At 28.9% G+C, this 26,511-nt stretch overlaps 1 protein-coding gene across 2 annotated transcripts; it reads left to right on the top strand.

Moving 5' to 3' along the window:
* Positions 1-7,114: 7,114 nt before the first annotated feature.
* On the top strand, positions 7,115-26,016 carry LOC107452193 (uncharacterized). Of its 2 annotated transcripts, none has more exons than XM_043048148.3 (11): positions 7,115-7,248; positions 11,166-11,252; positions 13,025-13,149; positions 13,286-13,434; positions 14,606-14,659; positions 16,455-16,596; positions 18,350-18,465; positions 19,386-19,581; positions 20,614-20,863; positions 22,102-22,429; positions 24,260-26,016. In XM_043048148.3, exons 1-11 carry the CDS (start codon positions 7,232-7,234, stop codon positions 24,281-24,283), a joined length of 1,488 nt encoding a protein of 495 aa, XP_042904082.1. In that variant the 5' UTR covers positions 7,115-7,231; the 3' UTR covers positions 24,284-26,016. The 2 variants fall into 2 exon arrangements, with proteins under 2 accessions (XP_042904082.1, XP_042904083.1); XM_043048149.3 differs by lacking the exon at positions 7,115-7,248 and adding an exon at positions 7,256-7,712 and having other exon boundaries at positions 24,260-24,678.
* Positions 26,017-26,511: the final 495 nt, after the last annotated feature.

Here is a 26,511-nt window from a genome sequence, read left to right as displayed (position 1 = left end):
TTCAAAAGCTAACTTGGGCCAAATAAACAATGCTTAACTTTAGGTGGGCCGCAAAAAAAAAAATTCAATGTTAATATAATAATTGCTTGCACTGATAAGTACTTCCAAACATGGAAATAATTTCATATGCGAATTTTCGAGTATTTTCAAATCTTGCCGGTAAATATTTGTAAAATTCAGGCATAACCACTCATCAAATTCAGGCATCAGATTTGAGTCCCACTGAATCTCAATCACTTCCATTTGCATACTACTGGGTACTGAGTCTATATTTATTGAGAAAATCGACGAAAACAAACAAAATTTGTTTTCCGAGGAATTAAAATCTTTAAATCTTGTTTCAAATTCCGTTCTAAGATTTTATTTTATTTTATAACCGTCGTTGAACAGCCGACCCAATTTCATGGGTTTACGACTACTTACGTTCAACTCCGTAGCCTTGTAATTTTGAACCAATCCAGAAGACAAGGAAACTCCTGGATCAGTACCCCCAGAGGTATTGATTTGTTGTGGGAACATGGAGGACTTTGAGACTCGACAGATTTAACGTGCATCAGTCACCATTTACTACACGGGGAGTCTTCGGCCGGCGAGGATCGAACCCACGACCTCTTGGATATGGGCCCAGCGCCCTACCGACCAGGCTTTCCCGGCCCCCGTTCTAAGATTTGAAATTTTTTCTGCGTAATTTTGATACGATGCAGTATCCCTGGAATGGCAGGTGCCGCAAGCTAATTAGAATTTAAAATGATCCGTATAGTTTATAAATAAAGTATATTATAATTTCATATGCTAGTTTCCTTTCTAATTCACATTTCTAATTTATTTTTACTTTGCGTCGAATATATTGACTGGGCCACAAAAATGTTCATCTCGGGACGTATGCGGCCCGCGGGCCGCGAGTTTGACACACCTGGTCTAATATAAGGTAGGTTTGCTTTGTGTTGGCCTAAGTAGTAAATTAAAAATAATTACAGCTTGCAATAAAAAATAATTCAGCTAATCATTGACTTTTAGCAAAAATCACTGATTTCAATTGTTTGTGGTCACCAAACTATTTTTATTTTCATACAACACCGTTTTGTTGTTTTATATTTTGCTTTAATTTATAGATACGTAAATTTTATCTTAGAAAAATAAACTTCAATTGTCTGTTTTCGAAATTTCTTATAATGTTTCTCTTGAATCATGCAGTTCAATAGCAATTTAATTTTAAAATATTTTGTAAGGGGCCCAGAAAATGCGGTGGGCCTTGGGCCTGAATTTGTCTTGATCGGTCCCTGATCTTATGCGTTAGTTATTTGCGATCCTGTTTTCGGATCTAGCATTTAATACCATTAATTTAACCATACTTTTATATTTAATACAGGCATGAGTAATAGAACCATAAAATTTTAATGCTTCTGTTTAGAGTTTGATTTTAAAAAGAAAGTTTATTATAATTTTGTCAACTGGCCCGGGTTAAGCCTGTCTAATTTCTATTCAGCAGTGTGCAGAGGTTTGTAAATTTCGTGGGCAAACTTCTCGATTATACTTTTTGAAAAGAGAAGAGCAATAAAAAATTTTTAAAAAAAATTAAATTAAAATAAAGACAGTGGACCGATAAATCATAAAAATTTAAATACATATTTTAAATTCATTCTTATCTAAATGTAGGTGGTGTTATTTTTTTTATTGAAAAATTAACTATTCTCAACAAAATAGTCTTACATTTAATTAAATTTAAATGTAAAAAAAATTCGAATTTTAATAAATTCAGTATTGTTGTAATCATTATTAAATTTGTTTGGAAGTAATATTTAAACTTCTTAAGATATTTCGCTTAGATCTAGCGTTTTCCTATTTGAAATGTAGTTATAATAATGCTAGTAATCTAGTAAAGGATTTTAAATTTCAGTACACTTTAGTCTACAATTGAAAGTTGTCGCCCCCAGCTTCCTACTCTCTACGTCTACATGTCATAGTCTACATTTCAAGTTTCACGATGAATAGATTGCGTTCTGTTTCTTATCTAAATGCGTAACTACAGCCGAAAATAAACAGCTTTATAAACTATGTCTGACTCTAAACAAAAAGAACGAGAAACAAAAAAAGGAAGAAAGATCACTGAGAACACTCTCTACTCCTATTAAAAAAATTAACCTAAAACCTTTGATAAGCATTGTAATAATTTTAAATAAATTATCAAATAGATTAATGTAACTCATACCTTATTAAAGTTTAGTCTATGGGAATGAGGTGAGGGGGTTCTAAGCTTCCTAATATATAAAAATTAAAGTATTAAAGATTAAATTATGGGGTATTAACTCTTTAGCGCAGAATTTTTATTAAACATATGTTTTATACTTTTCCTATATTTTGTATTAATTTGGGTCAAAACGAGTAAAAAATATATTTAGCCCTTTTATAACTTATGGTTGTGAAATACAATATGAAACACCTGTATCTTTTTCTGTGTTAAAGGTAAAATCTTCCTAACACGGCTCACTTACAAACAAAATTTTTATTTTCAAATGAGCACTTATTTGCAGTTATTTAGATCTAAGAAAAACAGTTACTCTTCAATGAAATTTATCAAAATCAATTAGTGATAAATTTATAAATATGAATGAATTTTTTTTTTTCTTATTACTTTTTTTGGATTTTATATTTTACTACAAATATAATTCCGATAATTTAATAGATTTTTTTTTAGTAACTATTGGACTGTTTTTTGAAATTAAAAAATACCAAAATGTATTTTTGTCCTTAAATAGAGCGTCAGAAATATATATATATATATATATATATATATATATATATATATATATATATATATATATATATATATATATATATATATATATATATATATATATATATATGTAATACAAAAATTAAATACTTTTGTATTAATAAAAGCATTAAAACTTCATTCCTTTTCATAAAATATCTTTAGTAAAAGATAAGGGTAGAAATTCTATTTTGGGACTTCAAGGCTAAAAACATGCCATTGAATAATTATTAGATTTATACTTCAAAAGAGAAGTTATTTTAAGATCTTTCACTTCCATATATGGAAAGATTAAACGATTTGCTATGAGTAATAAATAAATTGATGAGGCGTAAGAATACAGAAAAAGGCATATGACTGGGCCTCTTTACAACTAAAAATCATCCTATAAAATGCAGGAGCAATGTTTTTGCGTGACTTTTTGGTGTATAATGTTTACCAACTAAACTCCGTCGGATCTGACTGGAACTTTGTCCCCCCCTCTCCAGCCGGGAGAGCGGGGATGTGACTTCGGCTTCACGATCTATTTAGTAAATAAAATCTTGTGCACAATATGTTCTCATTATTCCTGCTTTCTTGACAAATAAATCCACCAAAATATAGGGGTTGTTGCCCTTATATTAGATTTTCTTCAATATTTGGCGAAGAGGAAAAAAAAAAAATCATTCGCGCACTTCACTTTCTTCTTATTATTAATCATTAAAAATCAAAGAACTAAATGTTTTAGAAAAAAATACTTAAAGGATGCAAAGCTGCATAAAGTTCGAATTAATCCAAAACATATCTTGAAAGCCACAACATCAATTTAAAGTTGATAGGAAAAAATTATTCTTTCTCTTTTTTCTTTTCGTTAAAATGATTCATAAATTAGAGTGAAGGAGAAATTGAAGCTTATTATTCTTTGAGTTCTGAGTAGGATGGAGGTAGGGAGGGAAGGAATGCCGAACATCTAAGTAGACCATCGTAAACCATTCCGGAGTGTAATAACACTTCATCGACGATTAAATCCAAAGCAGTGGGGAGTCCAAGGGTGGTGAAATATTGAAGCTCAACTCTCTAGTTGCATCCTTCGCCTTCAGAACTTTAGTCATAAAATGCAGCATACACAAACGGAAGGTAGTACACGAACGGAAAGTACCACTGGATGTAGGTATCATTTAAACAAATGAAAAGTTTGACGATTAAAGAATTTGCCTTTTGTTGAAGATACTCGATGAATTATTAATTACCATGAGTTGCAGAAAAATTTGACTTTATAAATTTTCAACTGTCCATGCGAATGAGATATTCGATATTTTCGATGCATTTTTTCACAGCTGATTTTTCCAAAGTCCCAGCCGGGCTCCGCTAATCTTAATTTTTGAGATAGAAATGCGTAAATTTCCTCCGCAAGCAACTATGCTGCCGACTTCTAATATAATATCTAAAATAATATAACAACCCCTATATTTTGGTGGATTTATTTGTCAAGAAAGCAGGAATAATGAGAACATATTGTGCACAAGATTTTATTTACTAAATAGATCGTGAAGCCGAAGTCACATCCCCGCTCTCCCGGCTGGAGAGGGGGGACAAAGTTCCAGTCAGATCCGACGGAGTTTAGTTGGTAAACATTATACACCAAAAAGTCACGCAAAAACATTGCTCCTGCATTTTATAGGATGATTTTTAGTTGTAAAGAGGCCCAGTCATATGCCTTTTTCTGTATTCTTACGCCTCATCAATTTATTTATTACTCATAGCAAATCGTTTAATCTTTCCATATATGGAAGTGAAAGATCTTAAAATAACTTCTCTTTTGAAGTATAAATCTAATAATTATTCAATGGCATGTTTTTAGCCTTGAAGTCCCAAAATAGAATTTCTACCCTTATCTTTTACTAAAGATATTTTATGAAAAGGAATGAAGTTTTAATGCTTTTATTAATACAAAAGTATTTAATTTTTGTATTACATTCTAATGATTTTTTAGTAAATTAGTATTGAGAGCAACATGATTGAAGAGTCCAGTTGTGCATAATCTTCTTTTATTAAGTTGCGATGGTGAAATAGCAGTTTAACCCCTCTCCAAAGCGGGAGAGGGGGAACAGATATCCCGTCTAAGCTGACGGATTTTATTTTAGCAAAACAAACAACAAAAAGCCACGCAAAAATTAGCGCTCTGCATTTTATAGGATGATTAAACAGTGTGAAGAGGTCCCAGTCATATGCTTTTTCTGTATTCTTACGCCTCATCAAATTTATTTATTACTCAAAGCAAATCGTTTAATCTTTCCTTATATGGAAGTGAAAGATCTTAAAATAACTTCTCTTTTGAAGTATTAATCTAATTATTATTCATTGGCATGTTTTTAGCCTTGAAGTCCCAAAATAGAATTTCTACCCTTATCCTTTACTAAAGATATTTAATGAAAAGGAATGAAGTTTTAATGCTTTTATTAATACAAAAGTATTTAATTTTTGAGCAGACTTCAAGAAATGAAAGCTACAAGAGAGCTAACAATAGTGAAGATCAGAAGATATATATATATTTCTCAGAAAGCGAAAAATTGTAATTTCGATGAAAAATGTTTTTCTTTATAAGTATATTATAACACGTAATGTATATTGTAATGTGTTTGACACAATTGTAAAACCTATTAATATAGATCATTTTAATCTATAAAAATTGCTGAGAGGAAGAGGATCGCTTTATTATGTGATAACAGCTGTCAAGTAGAACCGGAAGTACCGTGCTAGAACCGGAAGTTATTGGAGGAAAAAAAACATTCAGAGGATTGTCCGGTGTCTGTCATAATAGACTTATAACCACAAAAGCTGTTACGTAGAATCGTATTTTTTTCCTGCAATTTTTTTTTTCTTTTCAGTTTTTAGAACTTAAGCTGCAATTGCAAATAATTATTTAGTTTGCGTTATATTGCTATAAAAACAACTTTATTTGAATTTTTTGGGGGTGATTATTAGTGTATTAAGCAGAAGCCAATTTTATTGAACTATGGCCAGTTTTTAGATCAGGAAAGAGGGGTGGGTGCTCTTCATGATAAATGAACTTGTCGAAGTGAACATGTTTTCAAAACATTGCATCACAAAAAATTAAAAGGAATTTTTTAAATGCTAAAATGAGTAAATTAAGAAGACAAGTAATGAATAGGAATAAAAATTTGTTAGGAAAATAAGAAGAATTTAAAGTCGAAATTTTGAATTAAAAAATTTAATTAGTTTCAGGACTTTATAAATTTATGAACCCATGACCAAGTAGCTCTTAAGCAAAACAATATGTTAAAGGTGAGGAGACACGTGGATGTTAACGCGACTCCTAAATAAAAACATATAATGAATAATTAAGTTGATTAAGAATAGAAACAATTAGCACGATTATGAGAATGCCAGCCATAATTAGATAATAATAAATTTAATAAAAGGATAACAATTAAGGTTACAAGTTAAGTTCTAGATTAAACATCGTGGCGGACAGGTTGTCCCAGTAATATACACAGGCGTCGTCACAGACCGAACTGAGGAGAAAAAACAGGTGCAGTTAGGTTTGCAATCGTGATTGTCCTTATCGCCAACTGGCGACGTAAGTTTGCCACATTTCGGCGTTTAGCTTGAAATTGGCTCAAACGCAGCAGCCGCTGCAAAGGTAATACCTTAGATCATTTTCTTTTTTTTTTTAAATATAGTAAACTCTATTTAAGTTACACTATTATTAGTGGGAAAAAAAAGAACCTTTTACTCATGTTTTTCTTTTCGTCCACTTCTTTTGTGAAGTATCATAGAATATTTTTTATTCTTTATTGCAAGTTTTTTACTGATTAAGTATTTTTATATGATGAATTAAAAAACATTACTCAGCTTTAAATTCTTTCATAAAAAAGTCAAATAGTAAAGCACTTCCCCCCACCTATTATTAGCGAAATTAATGATGAATCTTTACTTCAAATAAATTTACTTAAAATTTTTAAGACTATCTCCCGAATTCTATTCGTTGAAAGTGAGAAATACTATTATATAAAAATTTACTTCTTTTGTGAGTATCATAGAATATTTTTTATTCTTTATTGCAAGTTTTTTACTGATTAAGTATTTTTATATGATGAATTAAAAAACATTACTCAGCTTTAAATTCTTTCATAAAAAAGTTAAATAGTATAGCAATTCTTTCCCCCTATTATTAGCGAAATTTATGATGAATATTTACTTCAAATAAATTTACTTTTAATTTATATGACTATCTTCCGAATTCTATTCGTTGAAAGTGAGAAATATTAAATAAAAATTTTCTTAATAAAAATAATCTCAGTATTTATGAACGGAAACGAAAATTATTTACTTCTACTTAGTTGGCTCAAACATCATTGATCAAACTGTTTGGCGACCACTGATTGTGGTGTTTTCTGCGTGTCAACATTTAACGGCAACCCTTTGTTGTAACATCACAGATATCCGCTTATAAACATGGCATCCTCTGTGAGGTAAGTTATTCATAATAATGTCTTTCTTATCTATTTTTTGTCTTTTTTATTATTTTTATTCATTGTCCGAGTTTCTCTCTCGGTTGTCTTGAATTCTAAATTCACCAAACACTGGGAAAAGTGCCGTTCTAGGCTAGTTAGTTTGCGCCAGGTCGCTGATTCCAGCGTGATCTTACTCTATGAATGGAGAAGATCTTCCAATATTTTATCCCGTAGTTGTAGTTCCGAACGAACGAAAGGAAGTTGTAAAGGTAAAATCGTCTGAAATTCCTATAACTACGGATGTCACGTTTGACGAAGAATATTTTAATTTAGTTGATTGGATTTTAAATCTAAAGAATATTTTTTGGCTTTGAACGGAGTATTGTCTTGATCATTCTTGGTCGAAAACATATCTTATAAATCGACATATGAATAATTCATCTTGTTCATAATCAAGCAATTATGGAATAACTTTTTAATTTGTAAGTAATTTTTATAAAAAGCATGTATTTAGGAAATTATTATGATAACTAAAATTTTTTAAACTTTATAGTATTTGTGCATTATTTTTAAATGTTATAAACAGTTGATATGATGAATTTTAAAGACAATTTTCAATTATGAATGGATTTTAAAGATAGTTTTCGGCATATAATCTTTCAATAAGTTACTTTATACCATTACGTTGTCTAATTATCAATTTTGTTCATTGTAAACATTTTAACTAGATTAATTAATTTAATAACTCACAGAATTTCCAGTCCATTCACTCAATTTCCAGTTCAATTTTTGAGTCTACTTTATCAAGCAATCATAGAATTAATTTTTAAGTCATGAATAATGTTTTTTTATTTTTATTTTAAAAATAATTGTTATAAAAACATCTATTTATAAAAATTATTTTGATAAATAAATTTTCATTAATTTTATTTTGAATTACTCTTATTTCTTAGTTAAAATGAATCTTTTTTTATTTTTTTAAAGGACAGTTTTTAATATTTAAAGATAAATTTCAATGTTTTTTCTACAGTTCTTCATGGTCTTTAGTCAGTTATGTAATTTCAAATCCAATCTTGTTGATTTGTTGTAAACATTTTGTGCTTGATTAATTACTCACAAAACTTCTAACACTTTCACTCAATACTGTAAGTTATTTGGAAAAATCTTTTACAAAAGAATGAAATGTTTTCTATTATTTGACTTTTGTTTCTTATAGATATTGAATGACTTTTTTGACTTAAAGAATTATAAAACAATATTTATCCCTTTTTTTTTCTTCTTTTATCATGTTACTTAATATTGATAATTACTCTTTACTAGTGTTAATTTACTAGTGTTTTCTTGATTATACTTATCATCTATAATTATTTTGAATGTCTATTATATCTCCACTATGCAATTATACCTAGAGAGTATTGTGATTTTTCAAAAGTATTTTTGTCATATAATATTTGTAATTTATGAAAATATTTTATTGTTTTCAATTTTTTTTTTAGATTGGTAGAATTATAATTGAAAATATAGGTATTGTATCTTGTTAGACAAAAAAAGCAACTATTTATTGAAAATTACTAATTTTATCTTCAAAATATTTTATTTTTCATACTCTAATGCTGTCCTTTTTAGTATAAACTTATAAAAAAAAATTTTTATTTTGATCATTATCTTAGAATTTTTTTATGGAACAATTTTGAAATTAAAATATTTTAATTGGTTATTTTATGAACATATTTTGAAATATGAAAAATTTTCAGATTAGATAATGATTTTATAATTTTTTTTTTTTTTTTTTAGTATGAAAGTAAGTATTCTAGAAGAGCATTAAAAATATACAGAAAATAAATAAATAAAATTTCATTGTAACACTACATACACTTGTTTTATATTTTTAAATTCTGAATATTATTTAATTGTTATTTATTTTTGATGGATACAAAAACAAAAATGTTTTAAGTCTAGTATACTCTCTCAGTTAATAAGCAAAAAGTCTTTTATCATATTTTTTAAGTGGTAGTTGAATTAGAACAATAAGTAAAATATTCATTTGCTATTGATCTATAAATTAACCTAATTACTAGTTATGGTAGTTAATTTTGGATTCTGTGCCTAACAAAGCATTTAAAATATATTAATGTCTCACATTAATATCATAATTTTTAACATGCATTTAAAATCATTTTTAACATACATTTATAATTAAATTAATTTATGTGTTGATGGATATAAGAAAAAAATATTTTTTAAATTAAGAAGAAACTGAGTGAATAAAAAAAGAATTCTTTATCATATTTTTTTGAAGAGATTAAAAAAAATTATTGATAAAAAATTGATGAAATAGGTACATATTTGCTATTGCTATTAAAATTAGTCTAACTCCTAGTTGGTTGTTATTTGTTATGGTGATCAATTTTGGGATTCTATGCATAACAAAACATCTGAAGTATGTTAATATCTCACTTTTATATCGATATTAAATTCATTTCATTTATCATTTTTTTTAACATCTATCAATAATTAAATTAATTTATCTATTGATGAGTGTAAAAAGATATTTTAAATTTAAAATGACTTATTAGTTAATAAGATAAAAGTTCTACATCAATTTTTTGATTGACTAATAAATTAGATAAAATGTAAAATCTCCATTTGCTATATTGATGTTTAAGTTAATCTAACTACTATGTTAGGTATAATCAAGGGTGTGCTTAGTATTTTAGCGGCCTTGGATGAAACATTCACACATTTTATCAGAATTTATCAAAATCAGACATAAGTATATATATAATGCATTGAATTTTTTTAATTTCAATCAGATTTTTTTAAAAATTCTTTTCTCGTTTAATGTTCAAAGCTCTGATGAAATGTAATATTATTAGTGATCAAAAAGGAAAGAGAATATTTACCTTTAGAATGATCTCTCAGTTAAGAAGAATTCTTTTATCATTTTTTTTGTCATATTTAAATTAAGTAAATAAGTGACATATCTATTTGCTTTTGGTGTTCAAATTAATATAATTACTACTTGGTTGTGATAGTCATAAATTTTGGAGCTCTATGTGTAACCAAACTTAAAAGTTTATCCTACTACACTACTAGTATAGTAAAGTATATCCCTACTACACTTACAATTATGATAATTATATGTGACCTATTATAAAGCAATTGTAATAGTGAAATTCAATAATTTTTATTAACTATAGTTTTATTTAAACTCAGTAGTTTTTAGATTGTTTATTTCAAAAAAGAGATAGATTTTATATTACTTTAAATTTGTTAATTTTGATTAACGAAAATTAAGAAATAAATATAATAAATTTTAACAATTTTTATTAATAATATTTTATAATAAATTTTATTAATTCAAATTTTAATTATAAATAATTTTTATTAACTATAGTTTTATTTAAACTCAGTAGTTTTTAGATAGTTAGTTTCAAAAAAGAGATAGATCTTATATTACTTTAAATTTGTTAATTTTGATTAAAATAAATGTAATAAATTTTAATTATCGAAATAAAGTATTTTTTCTATTTTTGTTATTATTATGTATTGAAAGATATAAAACAATGGCAACAAAAAAGTCAATTAAATTTAAAATATTTTAAAAAAAATTTTTTAATGAATTTTTAAGAATAATTTTAAAATTAATTGCGATTTATTCTGGATAAATTATCAAACTGAATGTCAAGATAATGCTTCAAAATATTGAATAAAAAAAACATTATAACTTAATTATTTTATTTGTATACAAATTTGTTTTGATCTGATTACTTAATTCTGTATTCTTTAATTTAGAGCCTATAAAAAAATTGATTTCCTAATTTTCAAATTATTGCATAGATAATTTTAACCTTTTCTTTTGTATTGTATTCTAATTTTTTTGTATGCAATGGAGAAAAATTAAAAGCATAAATGATTGTTTTTTTAAATTTTAGTAAAGAAGAACTGATGCGTAATACAGATTCCGTTATCTGGGGGTTTAGTGGAGGGACCACTACTCCAGAAGTTGATGAAACCCGAAGGTACAGTTGAAATTGAGTCTCTCTTTTTTATAACTTGTATTTAAACTAATTTAAAGAATATTCATTTAATAAAACTGCATTTTTTTTTAAATGAGCGACTTATTTAAGTCATATTAGGGCTCCCACGGTCCGTAAAAGTCCTTAAAAACTGCTTAATTTTTATTTTGGAAAATAAGGGCCCTTAAAAGTACTTAATTTTGGTACAAGGTTTTTAAAAGTCCTTAATTTTTTAGCATCACTATGGTTAATAGCAACAATTTTTCTGTTCAATTTTTTAAAACAAAATAGAGTTCTTTTATCAATTAGAATTAGACCGCGCATTGACGGTAAAGCATTTAGAGAGACAAAAATTAATGTGTGTAGGGGGGGGGGTACAGACAAGGGAAGAAAACATGTTGTTTCATTAATATATAGGCTTTTTCCTTAATATATTCTGCCCTTTGCCTAGAATGATACTCTATGAGAACAGAGAAGCATTCTAAAAGAAAAGAATAGTGTGGACAAGGGGAATACTACACATGGAAGAGATAGTGTTTTTTGGGGGGGGGTGCAGTTCTAAGAACCCACACTAACCTTCAAAATTGACAGAATTCAGGAAATTCAGTTCTACTGGTTATGCATCTGCTCATAGGAATTAAGTAAAACCCTAAGAAAATCAAAAAGTATAGGAATTAAGTAAACACTAAGAAGTATCAGGGAAAAAAAATTTTGAACTGGAATCCATAACGAAAACTATTTCCTAAAATCTCAAATTAAACAAATTTGCATAATATTTCAATATGTAATAAGTAACTGCAAATTTTGGAAAGCATAGAATTTTTTAAAATTCATGATTGTATTAAAAATTAAGCAGATTTGTAAGAAACAGGGTTTGAAGAATCTTAGCCCACCTAGGTTTTTCATCAAGAACCTTGAGTTTATTGATGAAAACCAAGTGTTTTTTCAAATATACTTAATTTTTTTTCCTGAGTACTAAATAAGTAAGCATGATTTGCTTCTAACAAGAAATTAAATATTTGGTAACTATTTATAATTTGTTTTGTTGCAATGTAAATTTTTTTTAAAAAGTTTTAGATTGTTACGCTATTATTTTTATTTCTTAAGGATATGCAGATTTGCCTGGTAATTCTTTGGCGAGCCTGTTAATTAATGTGATTATATCAGTGCTTACATTATAATAAAATTGCTTTTTTTTTTTTACTTGTTGATTTTTTTAAGAAGGTAAATAATTAAATAAATTGCACTGTCACTGGTGGCATATGCATATTCAATGAGAGACATAAACAATCACACTATTTTCTGAAGTCCTTAATTTTTCAAAAAAAGGTCCTTAAAAGTGCTTAATTTTTGCTTTGTTGAAAGAGTGGGAACCCTGTATTATACCAGTATATTGATATCAATTATCAGAGATCAAATTAGATGTTTATTTTTTAAAATAATTTCATTGATAATTTTCTTATACACCAGTCATTGTCTGAAATCAGGGATGTTCGGTGGTCTGATACTACTGAAACATGACTTAAGAAAATAAACTTAAGTGGTTTGCTCTACCAGTCACCAATATCCAAAAAACAAACATACATGTTTAAATCGATTAAAGTTGGAAACATTTGAAACTCTTTAGAAACATAGCAGCAAAACCATAGTCATCTTCACCCCACCAGTTAAAACTAACTTTTATCACACATACTTTATTTGATCATATGTCTGAAATGTCATTTTAATGTGCAAAAAATTTGAAATATTTGTTTTAATTCTTTTTGTTTGTATAGAGTGTGTGAAAAAATTTGGACGGCTTTGAATAGCAGAGTTTGTAATGTTGTTATTGTCATATTCGTGTTTGCTGAAGGTGCCGTAGTTTTGTCTGAATTGCTTATAGATTTGAATGTTGTACAAGGTAAACACATTTTGCCTGTATTTGTTAAGTTTTTTTTTTTTTTTAATTCCAAAGGAAGAAAAAAAAAACCTTGTTTGATAAAAAAAAAGTATTTTTGATAAATACTTCATTTGGTTAATTTTCTTCTTTTTTCTAGATCCATATTGGAAAGCCAAATCTTTAAATTGCACACAAAATTTATCCATGTCAACAAACTCTGGGGATGCCATTAGCCCTAAAGTGAAAAGGGCCAAGGAAGCATTTTCTTTCTTCAGTATTACCATTTTGACTTTATTTGTTATTGAGGTATTTATAAATCATATAATTTCATGAGTTTTATGGCAATATTGAATTATATTTCAAGTAAAGAAGAATTTTAAGAATAGCATACTCCTTTTCAATGTGAAGATCAGATTACACTGCAAGCAAGAAGCAGTTTGAGTCCTACTGATTGGTGCATTGAAATTTAATATCATCACACCAACAAATTGAAAGATAAAGCTACTTTCATTCTAATTCTTCATAAATTTTTTAATTTTGATCTCCCTATCTCAAGGTGCGTAGCGTTTTTAAAAAGTGCTTAAAGGTGTTTATTTTCGTTTTAAAAGCCCTTATAGGTGCTTTTTTCCATGGGTGTTTTTAAAAAGTGCTTAATTTTCCTTTTTCCGAAATGTGATATTTTTCTTTACCATATTGATTTTTGCCACAAATTATGCAAAAAGACATTGTCCTATTCAACTTTTTCACTATTAATTCATCCCCAATCTGTTTCAGCCTACTGTCCGTTTGTAGTGTATGAAAACACCATTTGTTTTACATGTTTGATGAAATACTTGTGGGTCCGCACTTGCGTATACTGAACTGGATTCAGTGGTAAGGATTTTTGACTCTCATGTGCAACCCTGCTGCATTTTGTGAGAGATTCTCAATTTCAGACTTCATTTCCCACCCTCTGTAATAGAATCGAAAAATCTCTCGAGTGTTTTCTGATTATGGGGGCCAACTAAACATTGTCAACTATTTTTTTGCTCTATTGGCGATAGAAAATTTCATTTCTCTTGTTAATTTCATTGTTTGTGAAGCGTCTTCGTCACTGTAAATAAAACCAGATAAAACCATCAATTGCCAACACTAATTATATTTTTCAAAGTGCTTGAAAATATTTTTTGAGTGCTTAAAAGGTGCTTATTTTTTGTTGAAAAATTTGGCTGTGCATCCTGTCTCAGCAGACCCTACGGGCTGTCTCCACACCTTCTGAGAATCCATCTTGTAGTGCCCACCTTGTGAAAGGGGGGAGGGGCAAACACAATCAATTTGTTTTTACTAATTCTGTGTACTCACAGCTTTAGATTTTTATAAAATTTTCTCAATTATAGAACATATGTTTTAATATATCCTCACTGAATGTATCCCTTTTTAAAATTTTATTTTTCTCAAATTGTTCTATGACTCATTAACAATTTTCATTAATTTTTAGGTTATTTTAAGAATAATTACTGGCAAAACAAGGTTTATCGTTCAAGGTGTTGAAGTAAGTATCTGTTTTGTTTACATATTTTGTACTGTAGGAACTAGATATAACGTTCTCACATTTGCAGGAAGCAAAGACTACATCATAACAATCAGAAGATAAAAGTTTTATTTTCCGGAAAAAGATACAGTCACAAAACTGAGTGACTAACTTAAAATAAATTAAAATACAAAAAAAATGTGTAACACACCGAGTAGTTGTAGTAATACTTTGTGATTTCACAGATATATATATGCTGGGAAAAAGTACGGGATAACAAAAATGACATCTGTATCTTGCAGTCGGTTACAGCTAATTTCCGAGAGCAGAAGGAATATCAGGATGTGCTCGATGACAGGTTGCAGGTTCGGTATTCCCTTTGATCTAGCGAACTCTACAGTACTTTTTTATTAACAAAGTACAAAACAATATTTAACAAAATTGATAATCTTGTGCGAAATCGTGTGTATAATCATCATTACATTTTCATGAATCTTAAGTCATTACATTTTATTAAATTATACCACAAACAATAAATAGTTTCAAGAAAATCAATTAAAACCAATACAGATGGAAAAGAAAAGAAATAATTCGAAGACGGAGTGGCCTTGAATGTTATTTCAATATGCTCCACATTTGTATAATTCTATGTATGTTGGACAGCAAGTTTTTTGCCCAGTGGAAAAAATTATCCTGTAAGAAATAAGTTTCTTCTAACTCAAGTGTGAAAAAATGAAAGAAAAAAAAACACTTTCCAATAGTCTAGTCAATAATTGCAATCTAGTTTACATAATAGTATTAATTTTCAAGCCATTTAAAAAAAAATCACTTTTAAATAAAAATAAAAAATTATGAAGAAAAATAAATTTTATGAATTTCCTAAAACATTTTTCAGTGTTTTACATAAAAGGTTATAATAGAACTTTTTTCCATAGTTAAAGAACTTTCAAAATATCATAATTAAATTTTGTGTTTTTTATATTATACTACAAATCACACATTACCTTCAAATTAACAGATTACATATTTAATTTTTATTATCAAATGCTGTTTAGTTTAGATATTCAAAACAATTATTCAAAAAGTCATGCTAAAGGTATTTATGAATAAATATTTTTAACAAATAATTTGTTTTTACTTACCTAACCTTATTTTTATATACATAAGTCAATTCTAATTTATAACATAAACTTAACTTTTAACTGGAAATTTTTATGCATGAATAACTGAATTTCCATTTTGAAATCAATGATTATAAAATTTAACTAATTATAATGAAAGGTAAGCAGCTGTAAAGCTATTTTTTAACCTTTAAACTGAAATCATGAAAAAATACATAATAATTTTAATGTGCATTTCTAATTATGAAGTAATATATTTTTAAGGTAATATATTATTATGAGGTAATATATTATTATAGATTTTAAAATATAAGTTTTTTTCCCTTTTAATTGCTTTATTGTACTTTGCTTAAGATTATGTTAATAATTAGTTCTTCATATTTAGATAAGTAATATATTCTTTTTAATGATTAAAAACGAAATTAATATCTAAAATTACTAAAAAATACTTTAAGGTTGTGAAAATTAATCCAATTAAACAAATTTTAACTAAAAAATTATTTTTAAGTTCAAATACCATAATATGAGTAGAAAAAATCAACCTAAAATTGGATTTTAAAGTCTAATCAACACCTTTTGAGTTTTCAACAATTAAAAATACATTGAATTCAATTCCCCCCAAACTGTATTATAGAAATTCCATTTAAAAGATACTATATTTTTTAATTTAATTCACTATTATTATTATTATTTAGGTCTTTGATGCTGTTATTGTGCTCATTGCATTCGGATTAGATATAGCCTTCTTTGTTGCCCCATCAAAAGTTGGCATTGGAAAAGAGGCTGCGGTCCTGATTATCCTTCTTCGCTTATGGCGTATTAGCTTAATTTTAAAAAGTAAGTGCTCTACTGATTATGAAGTGAAATAATGTATTGTATAAATTAGTTCAATTATTGTTATTATTTATCATGATAATTCTAAGATATTTAAGTTTGTATGTTAGGCAATTAACATGAAGCATAGCGTTTTTAAAAAGCCCTTAAAGGTGCTTTTTTCATTGGATGTTTATAAAAAGTGCTTAAATTTTTCTTCTCGAAAATTAGATTTCTTTCTTTACCATGTCGATTTTCCCCAAGTATTATGCAAAAGCTTGCTTTTCACATTGTTCTGTTCAACGTTTTCACAATTCATTCAACCACAATTCATTTCGGTGTACCGTCGGTCCGTAGCATATGAAAGCACCAATCGTTTTACATGTTTGAAGTCTGCGCGTGCGTCTACTGAGCTGGGTTCAGTGAGATTATTACACTCTCGTGTGCAACTCTGCTGCATTTTGCAAGATATTCTCAATTTCACTCTTCATTTTCCTCCCTCTGATATCAAAACGAAAAACCTCTTGATCTTTTTATAATCTCTAATATAATAAAAAAAAAGGAGTTCTTTGTCAGAAACTGGTTATTTTATCATGATCATGTAAAGTCTTTGACAATTTTGCATTTTGTTAATGTATATAGTGCATAAAAATATTTTTCAAGTGCTTAAAAAGTACTTAAAAGGTGCTGCTTATTTTTTGTTGAAAGTTTTGGCTACACACCCTGATATATATCTATGTATATATGTTGTGATTTTTGGGGCAAGGGAGGTATAACAGCGACACGCAAGGCTGCCTACATGCAGCTTTGCAGGACAAAAACTGAATAAATTTTGTTTTAAAGTAATTTTAAGTTAATTAGAAATAGAATTCGAGACTTTTCCCTTCCAAACTTTCATTTGCCATTAAATAAGGAAGTTGATGGTTGTTCTAGGACAGGGGTAGCGAACCATTATGCACCAACATGCCATTTTTTCTGAAAAATTGTTTAATGAGTCATAGACGAGCCGTCAAATAATTTTGACTTCGCGATTATTGAGAAAATAATAGTACAAAATAGTATCAACTCAAAACTCTATTTATTATTTTAAAAAAAATAAAAACGCACAATTTGCAATGTCTCAGTCATATGCGTAATTCAACTTAGAGTAACATCAGTGTGACTTCTGTTGTTGCAGATTAGATGACAAATAACTTATATTAGGTTGTAAGATGTTAGTTGAAGCAGGACTGTTAATTTTTTTTGCTAGTTACTTATTGCTAGCCTGTTTTTTATGGTTATTAATTGTTTTTTTGGCATTAATTGTTAATTTTTTTGGTTATAATTGTTTATTTATGATTTTTGCTTTTTGTGAATTCTAATTTAATTGTTAATATGCTTCATAGTGAACTTTGTGATCGGTGGCGTGCCCAAAATATTGTGTCGCGTGCCATTGGTTCGCCATCCCTGTTCTAGGATAATAGACAATCACAAATCCTACATAAATATATATATATTAGAAGGAGATAGACGATAACCCCCTGAACATAAACTAAAACTTCTCCACAGCTGCTAGCATTTACATTTTGAATAATGCATTCTCTCTTAAAAGGGCAATATATAAAATAAGCCATAAGGAAATAATATTTCTGATCATTGGAGCTATTGAGAAATAAATGAAATTGTCTCCAAATATTTTTCCATATATTTTCTTTTCAAGTAAATATATTGAAGGAAATTAAATTTCACAAAATACAGATGCATCCTCTTCAACTAATTCTCATTTCCTCCCATTTAGGTATTATCACATCGGCCAAAGAAAAACTATCTAACACCATCAATGTTTATCAAAAAGAGAAGGTTCAATCTGATCATAAAGTGGATTTACTTATTTTGAAAGTGGAAGATCTAGAAGTAAATAAATGTTGAATGTTTTAAATGATTTAAAAGTAGTGTTTTTTCTTCTTTTTTTGCCTCTTATACTTTTTCAATGATAGGGAAGAATAACCTTGCTAAAATTTCCTTTTAGCTCTTGAAAGTGCCTATAAATAAGCAATATAGTGAGTTTTAATCTGTCGATCTGTATAATTTTAACTTTTTTTAGGTATTATCAAAAAACATTCTTTAATAGCAGTATTTAATTACATTTCAAAATTTACATTTGCATTGTTTTTAGGGTTTAACATGTTTTAAATAATATCCTGATCAGGATATTCTATCATACTTAGTCTTAAAAGCATTTGTCATTCTATACTTAAGTATTAAATCCAATGCCTGAATGAAATACAAGAAATTCTCAAGCTTCATGATTCGCTTTAAAATACTAGGAATTCGTCAAAATTCCTATCACTTTAATGCAATATAAATATTCTGTTTAATGATAATGTTTCGTACATTGATAGTAACACATATGTATGTAAAATGATGAGCAAATAGTGAAGTTTACTCCATCGACGATCAGAAAAAATTAAAAAATGTCTCTATTTAGGGAAAAGAAGGAAATCTTAGAAATTGCTATTGGTTTATGAAATAGGTCATACGATTCCCACGAAGAGAAAACGGAAAAATGTCTTTACTTTTAATTATGCATATTTGAGCTAAAAATAGATTTAAGTACAGGATGTGGCTTTTTAAAAGTATGAGAAAGCGTTTCGATTGGAATAATTAATTAGGAGTTGTTTTATAGCAGAGAAAATAACATTAAAAGATTAATAGGATTAGAAGAAGCTTTTTATGTTACATGTGTACTGATTTAAGCATTTTTATACCTGTTTATCTTACAAATTATTTGCTTTATTTCTGTATAGAATGAATAACGGTGTTATCTTTTTTAGCATGAAGTAGCATATTTGAAAGAAAAGTTGAAGAAAACTGAAAAAGAACCTTTGTTTATGAAGCGGCGTAAAGCAAAGGAATCATCCTCTCTGCCATTTCCCCTGCCATCTTCTGTTTCAATTCGCATGGACACTTTCCGCCTTCCCACCTCTCAATCCCTTCATGCAGATTGTCACAGTCCTTTTCAAGTCAGAGGTAAATTTCCTTTCATTTATTCTAATTTTTTTCCCTTTTAACACTGCACTCAATTATTATTTTTAATACAGAAACAAGGGGATCACAAAACAGAGAAATCAGAAGGAAAAAAACAGGAAAAGTTCTGATTGATAAAAAGCATTTTTATCAATCAGGGAAATGCCTGGGAATTTAATTAAAATCCCCAAATTTCCAGAGAAAATGAATTAATTTCAGTTTAAGGTTCTTCTAGATTTGATATTTTTTCCAAATGAAAAAAAAATGGCTTTTTAATGCTTCTTTTTTTTTAATTGTTTGTTTTTATCTCCTATGGCAAATTTAAGTGTTTGTAGAAACTGAAGTTTGGTGCAGTATATACTACCACTTAGTTGTAGAAAAATTATGCCCAAGGAGGAATGAAAATTTTATATCCTTTTCGTTTTCCACGTTTTATTTTATTGACACTTATATATAATTTAACTTTGAAGATTTCTTCTTTTTTTTCTTCAAATTTTTTTTTGCAAAATAAATCTTTTTCTGCTGGTTTGACTTACAGATTTTATATTTATTTTACTGAAGTTGCATTTTAACCAAGGAAACATTTTATGCTACAAACAAAAATTGCTTATGTAAAGAGTAAAAACTGCGTATAAACTGAAGTTTTGTTTGGAATCACAAAATGTAATGTATAGCATCCTCCTTTTCTTTGTGAAGAGTAGATTACACTGTGAGCTAACAGCATTTTGAGTCCTATCAATTAAGTGACTATTAAGTGTTTGTAGAAAAAGTAAAGCAAAACTAAAAAATTTTTAAGAAAATTTAGTGCCATCAGTTACAAACATCATTGTGAAAAGCCAGGGAAAAACCGAGACATTTTTTTCTGAGTGTTTATATTCACTTAAGAAAATAAATTTAATGTCCTAAGTATTAATTCCTCACTCCAAGTACTTATTTAATTAATAATGACAATTGCCAATATTCTTATATTGGGCTTATTGTCTATATTTCTGAATAGTGTCTATATTACTCATTCATTCTAATTTGATTTCATAGAATTGAAAGGGAAAGTTACGTTATTTGCCGAGAATGCTGCCACAATAATAGTTGATGAAGCCCTGCTATTAGCTTCTCACATTCGATCACCGAGTGATTTGCCACCTCCACGAGTTGCTAGTCCGACTAGAGGCAGAGTGGTGTGTAAGTTGAAGCGACGACCAGATGGAAGCATCGAAAGTGGTTATGGATCGGCATGCGGATCTATGAATTGGAGTAAACCGAAGCTACAAGCTAAATCAGAAAGCAGGTTAGCTGACTTATTCTTTTGCGTAATTTTTACTGTCTCTTCATTGTTTAAAGTTGCTTTATGTGTTTGAAATTTATTTGTTGTGAAGAAATATTTGTATGCAAGTTAGTTTTAAAGTAAGGCAAATTTTAAAAAAGGACATTATTCTTTTAATTTTCATTCCTTAAAATCACTAATTAAGAAAATAAGGAAAAACTGACTGTAAGAAGGTCTTCTAATTTCATGTATGTTACCTACAATATATGCTATTCTGATACAGTGGTGATAATAACTCAGTGATCTTATTCTGAAAGTCCATTTGAAAAAAAAATTTATTCTTACACCCACCAGTAGGTTTTTTACCCCATTTACTAGTTTATGTATTGATTTCAATGTTATTATTCCAGTTCATACTTAATTTATGTAATGAATTTGATTATAGGGTTAAGTGTTTTCAGTAATTCAACATCCAATTAAAAATTAGTTTTTCTGCTAGAACCACCAGTTAGTTCATTTTCTAAAACGTAGAATTATGCATTGTTTTATTTTAGGTTTTAGTACAAGAACTAAGTTTTACATAGTAATAATAATCGAATAAAATTTTGTTTAATAAATGTTTTCAATCGATATAATTTGAGCTGCGTTGGCACAGGGGATAGAGCGGTCGCGTTCCAATGCGGCAGTCCGAGTTCAGATTTCGCATCTGGCTTGCACCGACCACAGTGCTGACGTGAAGTATCCTCAGTGGTACGCGGATCATGGGTTAGAGTCCCCTTGCCGCCAGGCTAACTGTGGGAGGTTCGTTTGGTTGCGTTATATGGAGAGGACTCCATATAACGCAAATGCGAGTTAGCTCCATCAAAAAGTCCTCCACGTAGGCAAATTTCTCCCAATACTCGATCCAGGAGTTCTCCTAATACTCGAACAGTCATAATGGGTCGTTGAACAGTCGACCCATAAAATTGGGTCGACTGTCAACGACGGTTATAAAATGAAATAAAAATCAATATAATTTTATACATTTATCAAATCGCTCTTGCACTAGCAGCTAATCATTTGTTTATAGTAGTTTTTAAATATGGTGTGAAGTGGTTATAGCATTAAGCTTAATACATATAGTGGTTTTATAGTTATGCAGTAAGATTGATTTTCAGAAATGTAGTCACTCATATATTAATTTATGGTAATTAAATTTTATATTTATTTAAAAAAATATTATATTTTATAAAATAAAATGAGATACATTAACTTTGTTTTAGATCTGAAGAGGAAAAGCAATCAGTTCCTCTTAATGTTATTCGAGATACACTGAAATGTCCAGAAAGCAGCCCTGAAAGTGGTTATGGCTCTGGAGGCTCTGCACATAATCCAAATGCTGAAGGTGTCAGTCCCGGAACTGGAGATGAAGCGGTGAAAGTATCTTCAGCCAAAAATACAAAATTAGTTGGTACAGTGTTTCTCTTTCCTGATACGGTGGCAACAGTTGATCCTGTCAGTTTAAGTGAAGTGAAAATGAGAATTTTGGATGAAAAATCTGAAATTGAAAGGGTGCGCCATATTGAATTCAATCCAAACAAATTGGAAAAGGTTTGTCTCTTGTATGTTTGTTATATTTGATTATTTTTAAAGCACTGCAGACAGCAACTTTTGCAATAATTTACCAACAAAATATAATTCAGCTATAATAGATTAAAATTTAAAGGAGTGACATGTAAGTTGAAGTTTGCCTGCAGAGGGATCATAAGGGTGCATTTGATGTCTTCAAATTTGATGTATAAAAAACTGAATTTTATTAAAAAGCTAATAATTTTTTATTTTATATAATTTAAAAAAAAATTTTTTTGTTGATATTAATGTACAATATTGAGTCCACTCATACTTAGAAATTAAGTGTGAAAGTTGTGTTTATAAATTTATTGATGTGATAAACAAATCTGAACCCTGATCTTTTTTGCATTGAAGGAAAAGAAATGTAGAATTAAACCAAATTGAAGAACTAGAAATCCTATAAAAAGATATGTAAAAAAAAAATTGTTAATGTGTCTCATTCTCCAAAATCATTCTATATAACTCTTGTATTTGGCGAGAAATAAAAGTTAGGCTGGGACTTCAATTTTAGCCGTAATCACATGGTGAGTTCTAGATTCTTAAGAAAATAAATTATGATTGCATAACAAGTAAAGAGCTGCATTATGAAAAAAAGCAAAATTATATTTTTGCTAATTTCAAGAAATTTTGTAGCTTATATGCAGCCTAATAACTAGAAAAATATCTAATTATTTTTAAAGATGTATTAAACAAGTGTTAAAAGGAAGCATGTGAACGGTATTAGAACATAAAATAATAACATATATATTTTTATAAAAATTTTTAAAATTTTATTTTTTTGTTAAACTTTGATAGTGATGTGCAATCTAAAGACCTGAATATTTATTTTTTTATTATTTCTCCCTAAATTAGGATGCCTAAGCATAACTAACATGTTGCTTTTCCAAAACACCCAATTTTCAGCCTACCCTACTGATCAAGCATCTGCATCATGAAAAAACAATGATGTAATTTTATACTCAGAATTATTCTAACTTTCCTTCAGTTATTAATAAGGAGAAAATAAGTTTATTATTTATATTTAACGTTTGCATGTAATTTTGCCAGCATAAATCTCATATCGCACCTGTTTTTCCTATTGTTTGGAATTGAGTGTGTTCTGGTGAACACTTTAAAACTTCTTTTTACATGTATTCTTTATCAGTGTATGTAACGTTTTTGAAAAGTTTTTAAAGAAGCTTATTTTTGATTTATGTTTTATAAAAGCCCGTAAAGGTGCTTTTTTTTTTTATTCGAGGGTTTATAAAAAGTGCTTAATTTTCTATCTTTTAAAAAGAGATTTTTTCATTGCCGAGTCGATTGTCATTCTAAACTGCCAAAAATGCATGATTTTTACAATTTTCTCTGCAATTTTTATCAGACACTAGTTATTTTATTATGATTATTTAAAGTTTTTGAAAATGTTTTTGAATTTTATTGATTTTATGTTTATAAATTAAGAACTTTAAACGATAGAAAAAATAGTTTTTTATTACTGCACAGATCCTAACGATGAAAAAATTTTTTTTGTTGGAAAACAATTAAAAATATTTTTTGAGTGCTTAAAAAGTACTTAAAAGTTCCTCATTTTTTGTTGAAAAGTCTGGCTACGAACCCTGTCTATGACTTTTTGCTGTATTTAATGCATTACAGTGAAGTGGTGTTAGGGCAAACCTAAATAAGTATTCAGTTCTTAGCATTTCTTATATGTTCTTTGAACTATCCACTATTTAATGTTTGAAGTGTCTTAATCCTGGATAATTATTTCAAATTGATGCCTAAAACTAACAATTTGTTGAATAAAACTATCTTATTATTTTTTTTTTTCAGGGTGTGCCCATGACATCTCTGTGATTGTTTTCCTTGAACATGAAGTGTCATACCTAACTGTGTTCACCTGCTTTGAGGCAGCTATTTAACTGTAACTGTGTGACGTCATAGTATCCTGTATCAGACACATTCCTGTTTCCAATCTCACCCATGGTAATCTCTCCAAGTATCACATGCATGGAATGAATGGGATTGGCAGTCTGATGACTATTCACTTCGGTATGAGAGATGAGCTTATATGTATGTTAATTTAAAAGATACAATTTAGAGTGATTGTAATGAGTGTGTGATGCATAATATTTACACTTCATCCATCTGTTGTTTAAGAAGCACAATTTAGATTTTAATATGAAATTGTCGTGTGTATTTTTATTTGTTGTTTCTGTGCATTTTGATGTAAAGGAAATGTTTGCTGTGCATTCCATTTTTTTCCATTCACAAATAAGCAATGTTTCACTGCATTTATTGCTGTTACAAATACCTTATTCTTAGTTTGCTCAAAAAGTTCTTAAACTTAATCAATATTTACAGTATCCGCTCTCATAATTTGTGCGACCAGCAAAATAAGATGATGTATTGATTTACTGACTGGTGACGTAATTCAATGTAGGTAATTATTTTTTTCATGAAATTCACCCATATCTATGCAAGATCTTTGATGTTTTTTATTTTATAACTGTTGTTGAACAGCCGACTAAATTCAGGGTTTACGGCTACTAATGTTCAACTTCGTAGCCTTGTTATTTTGAACCCAATCGAGAAGACAAGGGAACTCTGGGATCAAGTATTGGGGGAAATTTGCCTTCGTGGAAGACTTTTCAATGCAACTAAACGGCATTTGCTTTACATAGACAGAAAAACCTTCTACGGTTTGTCCAACAACAAAGGGGACTCTAACCCATGATCCGTCTACCGCTGCGGATATTTTACGTCAGCACTGTGGTTGGAGTTAGCTCGGTGCAGAATTCAAATCGACCAGCTGGGATTGAACCTGGGTCACCTCATTGGGACACGAAAGCTCTATCCCCTGAACCACCTCAGCTCATCCATATTTGGAAATATGTAAGTTACAACCTTCTAATGTTTCACCACAAGCAGTGAATATAATTTGTTAAATCTACTGAGTCCGAATAACATTAACTTTACGTCTCAAAAAAGCTGTGCAAATTTTCAACAAAGCCCGCACCTAGGAAAACTTTTCAGGTGTATTCAGATATAAAGTCATAGGAGCTTGGTTTAACAGCATATTTGAAGCTATACTCCATAACAGTTCTTAAACTGGGTGATCTATAATAGTCGTTCTTATTGTATGATTGTGACTTTTCATCTAAAATAAAGTGAGGGAAAAATTAATATTTAAATGGAAAAAAAACATAAGGGAAATTGTTGTAGTTCATTTACCTCGCACTAGAGCTGCACAATGGGCTATTGGCGACGGTCTGGGAAACATCCCTGAGGATGATCCGAAGACATGCCATCTCAATTTTGATCCTCTGCAGAGGGCATAGTGCCCCCACTTCGTTAGCCCGACCACCTGCACGCGAAGTCGAGCACTTTACAGTAGAACAGTTTAACGAGGACCAATACTGCACACCCTCGGTCCCTATGCAAACTGATCCAAGTGGTCACCCACCCGCACACTGACCGCAGCCAATGATGCTTGACTTTGGTGATCTGCTGGGAACCGTGTCTTAACGATCAATCCACTGTAGGACAACAACACAAAAAAACGCAAGGGAAATGCTATGAAAAACTACTGAGTTAGGCTTGACAGAATATATTAAAACCTGTTTGACTGCTGAAGGGAATAGATGAATTGAAAGGCAATTATGAGAAACACCTTTAAGCTTCATCAGATAATTAAACTTGTTCTGATGTTTTTATAATTTTGCCTTCCTCAGTAGTGAATCAATAGATTTTGTTGTCTTAAATAATAATTTTCTAGCCCTAATATTTTTTAATCTTTAGATTATATTTTTCTCAAGGATTCTAAAAATATATAATTAAGGCCATAATTATTGAACAATAATATTTCCTTAGAAAAAATTTATGTACTTTTTTTTAACTACATTGCAACAATGTCTCGCAAAAGTGGCATGAAAAATAGCTATTTTTTTTCTTTTCTTTGAATAAGTAATTCTTACTCTATAAATATTGTAGAACACAAAAATGAACAAAAACAACAGCAACAACAAAAATGTGAATAAGTTAAGTTTTAGAACTTTTTGACCATTCCATCATGTGTATAACTT

Source organism: Parasteatoda tepidariorum, chromosome 5, assembly GCF_982258835.1.
Source record: "Parasteatoda tepidariorum strain Cologne lab strain chromosome 5, Ptep-v5.0, whole genome shotgun sequence".
Taxonomy (NCBI): domain Eukaryota; kingdom Metazoa; phylum Arthropoda; class Arachnida; order Araneae; family Theridiidae; genus Parasteatoda; species Parasteatoda tepidariorum.
This window is presented reverse-complemented; position numbering and strand designations above follow the sequence as displayed.

Coding starts and splice junctions, on each gene's coding strand:
- LOC107452193 (XM_043048148.3), top strand. Junction 14,660..16,454: donor TTATCGTTCAAGGTGTTGAA/GTAAGTATCTGT, acceptor ATTATTATTTAG/GTCTTTGATGCTGTTATTGT. Junction 18,466..19,385: donor TGAAAGTGGAAGATCTAGAA/GTAAATAAATGT, acceptor TATCTTTTTTAG/CATGAAGTAGCATATTTGAA.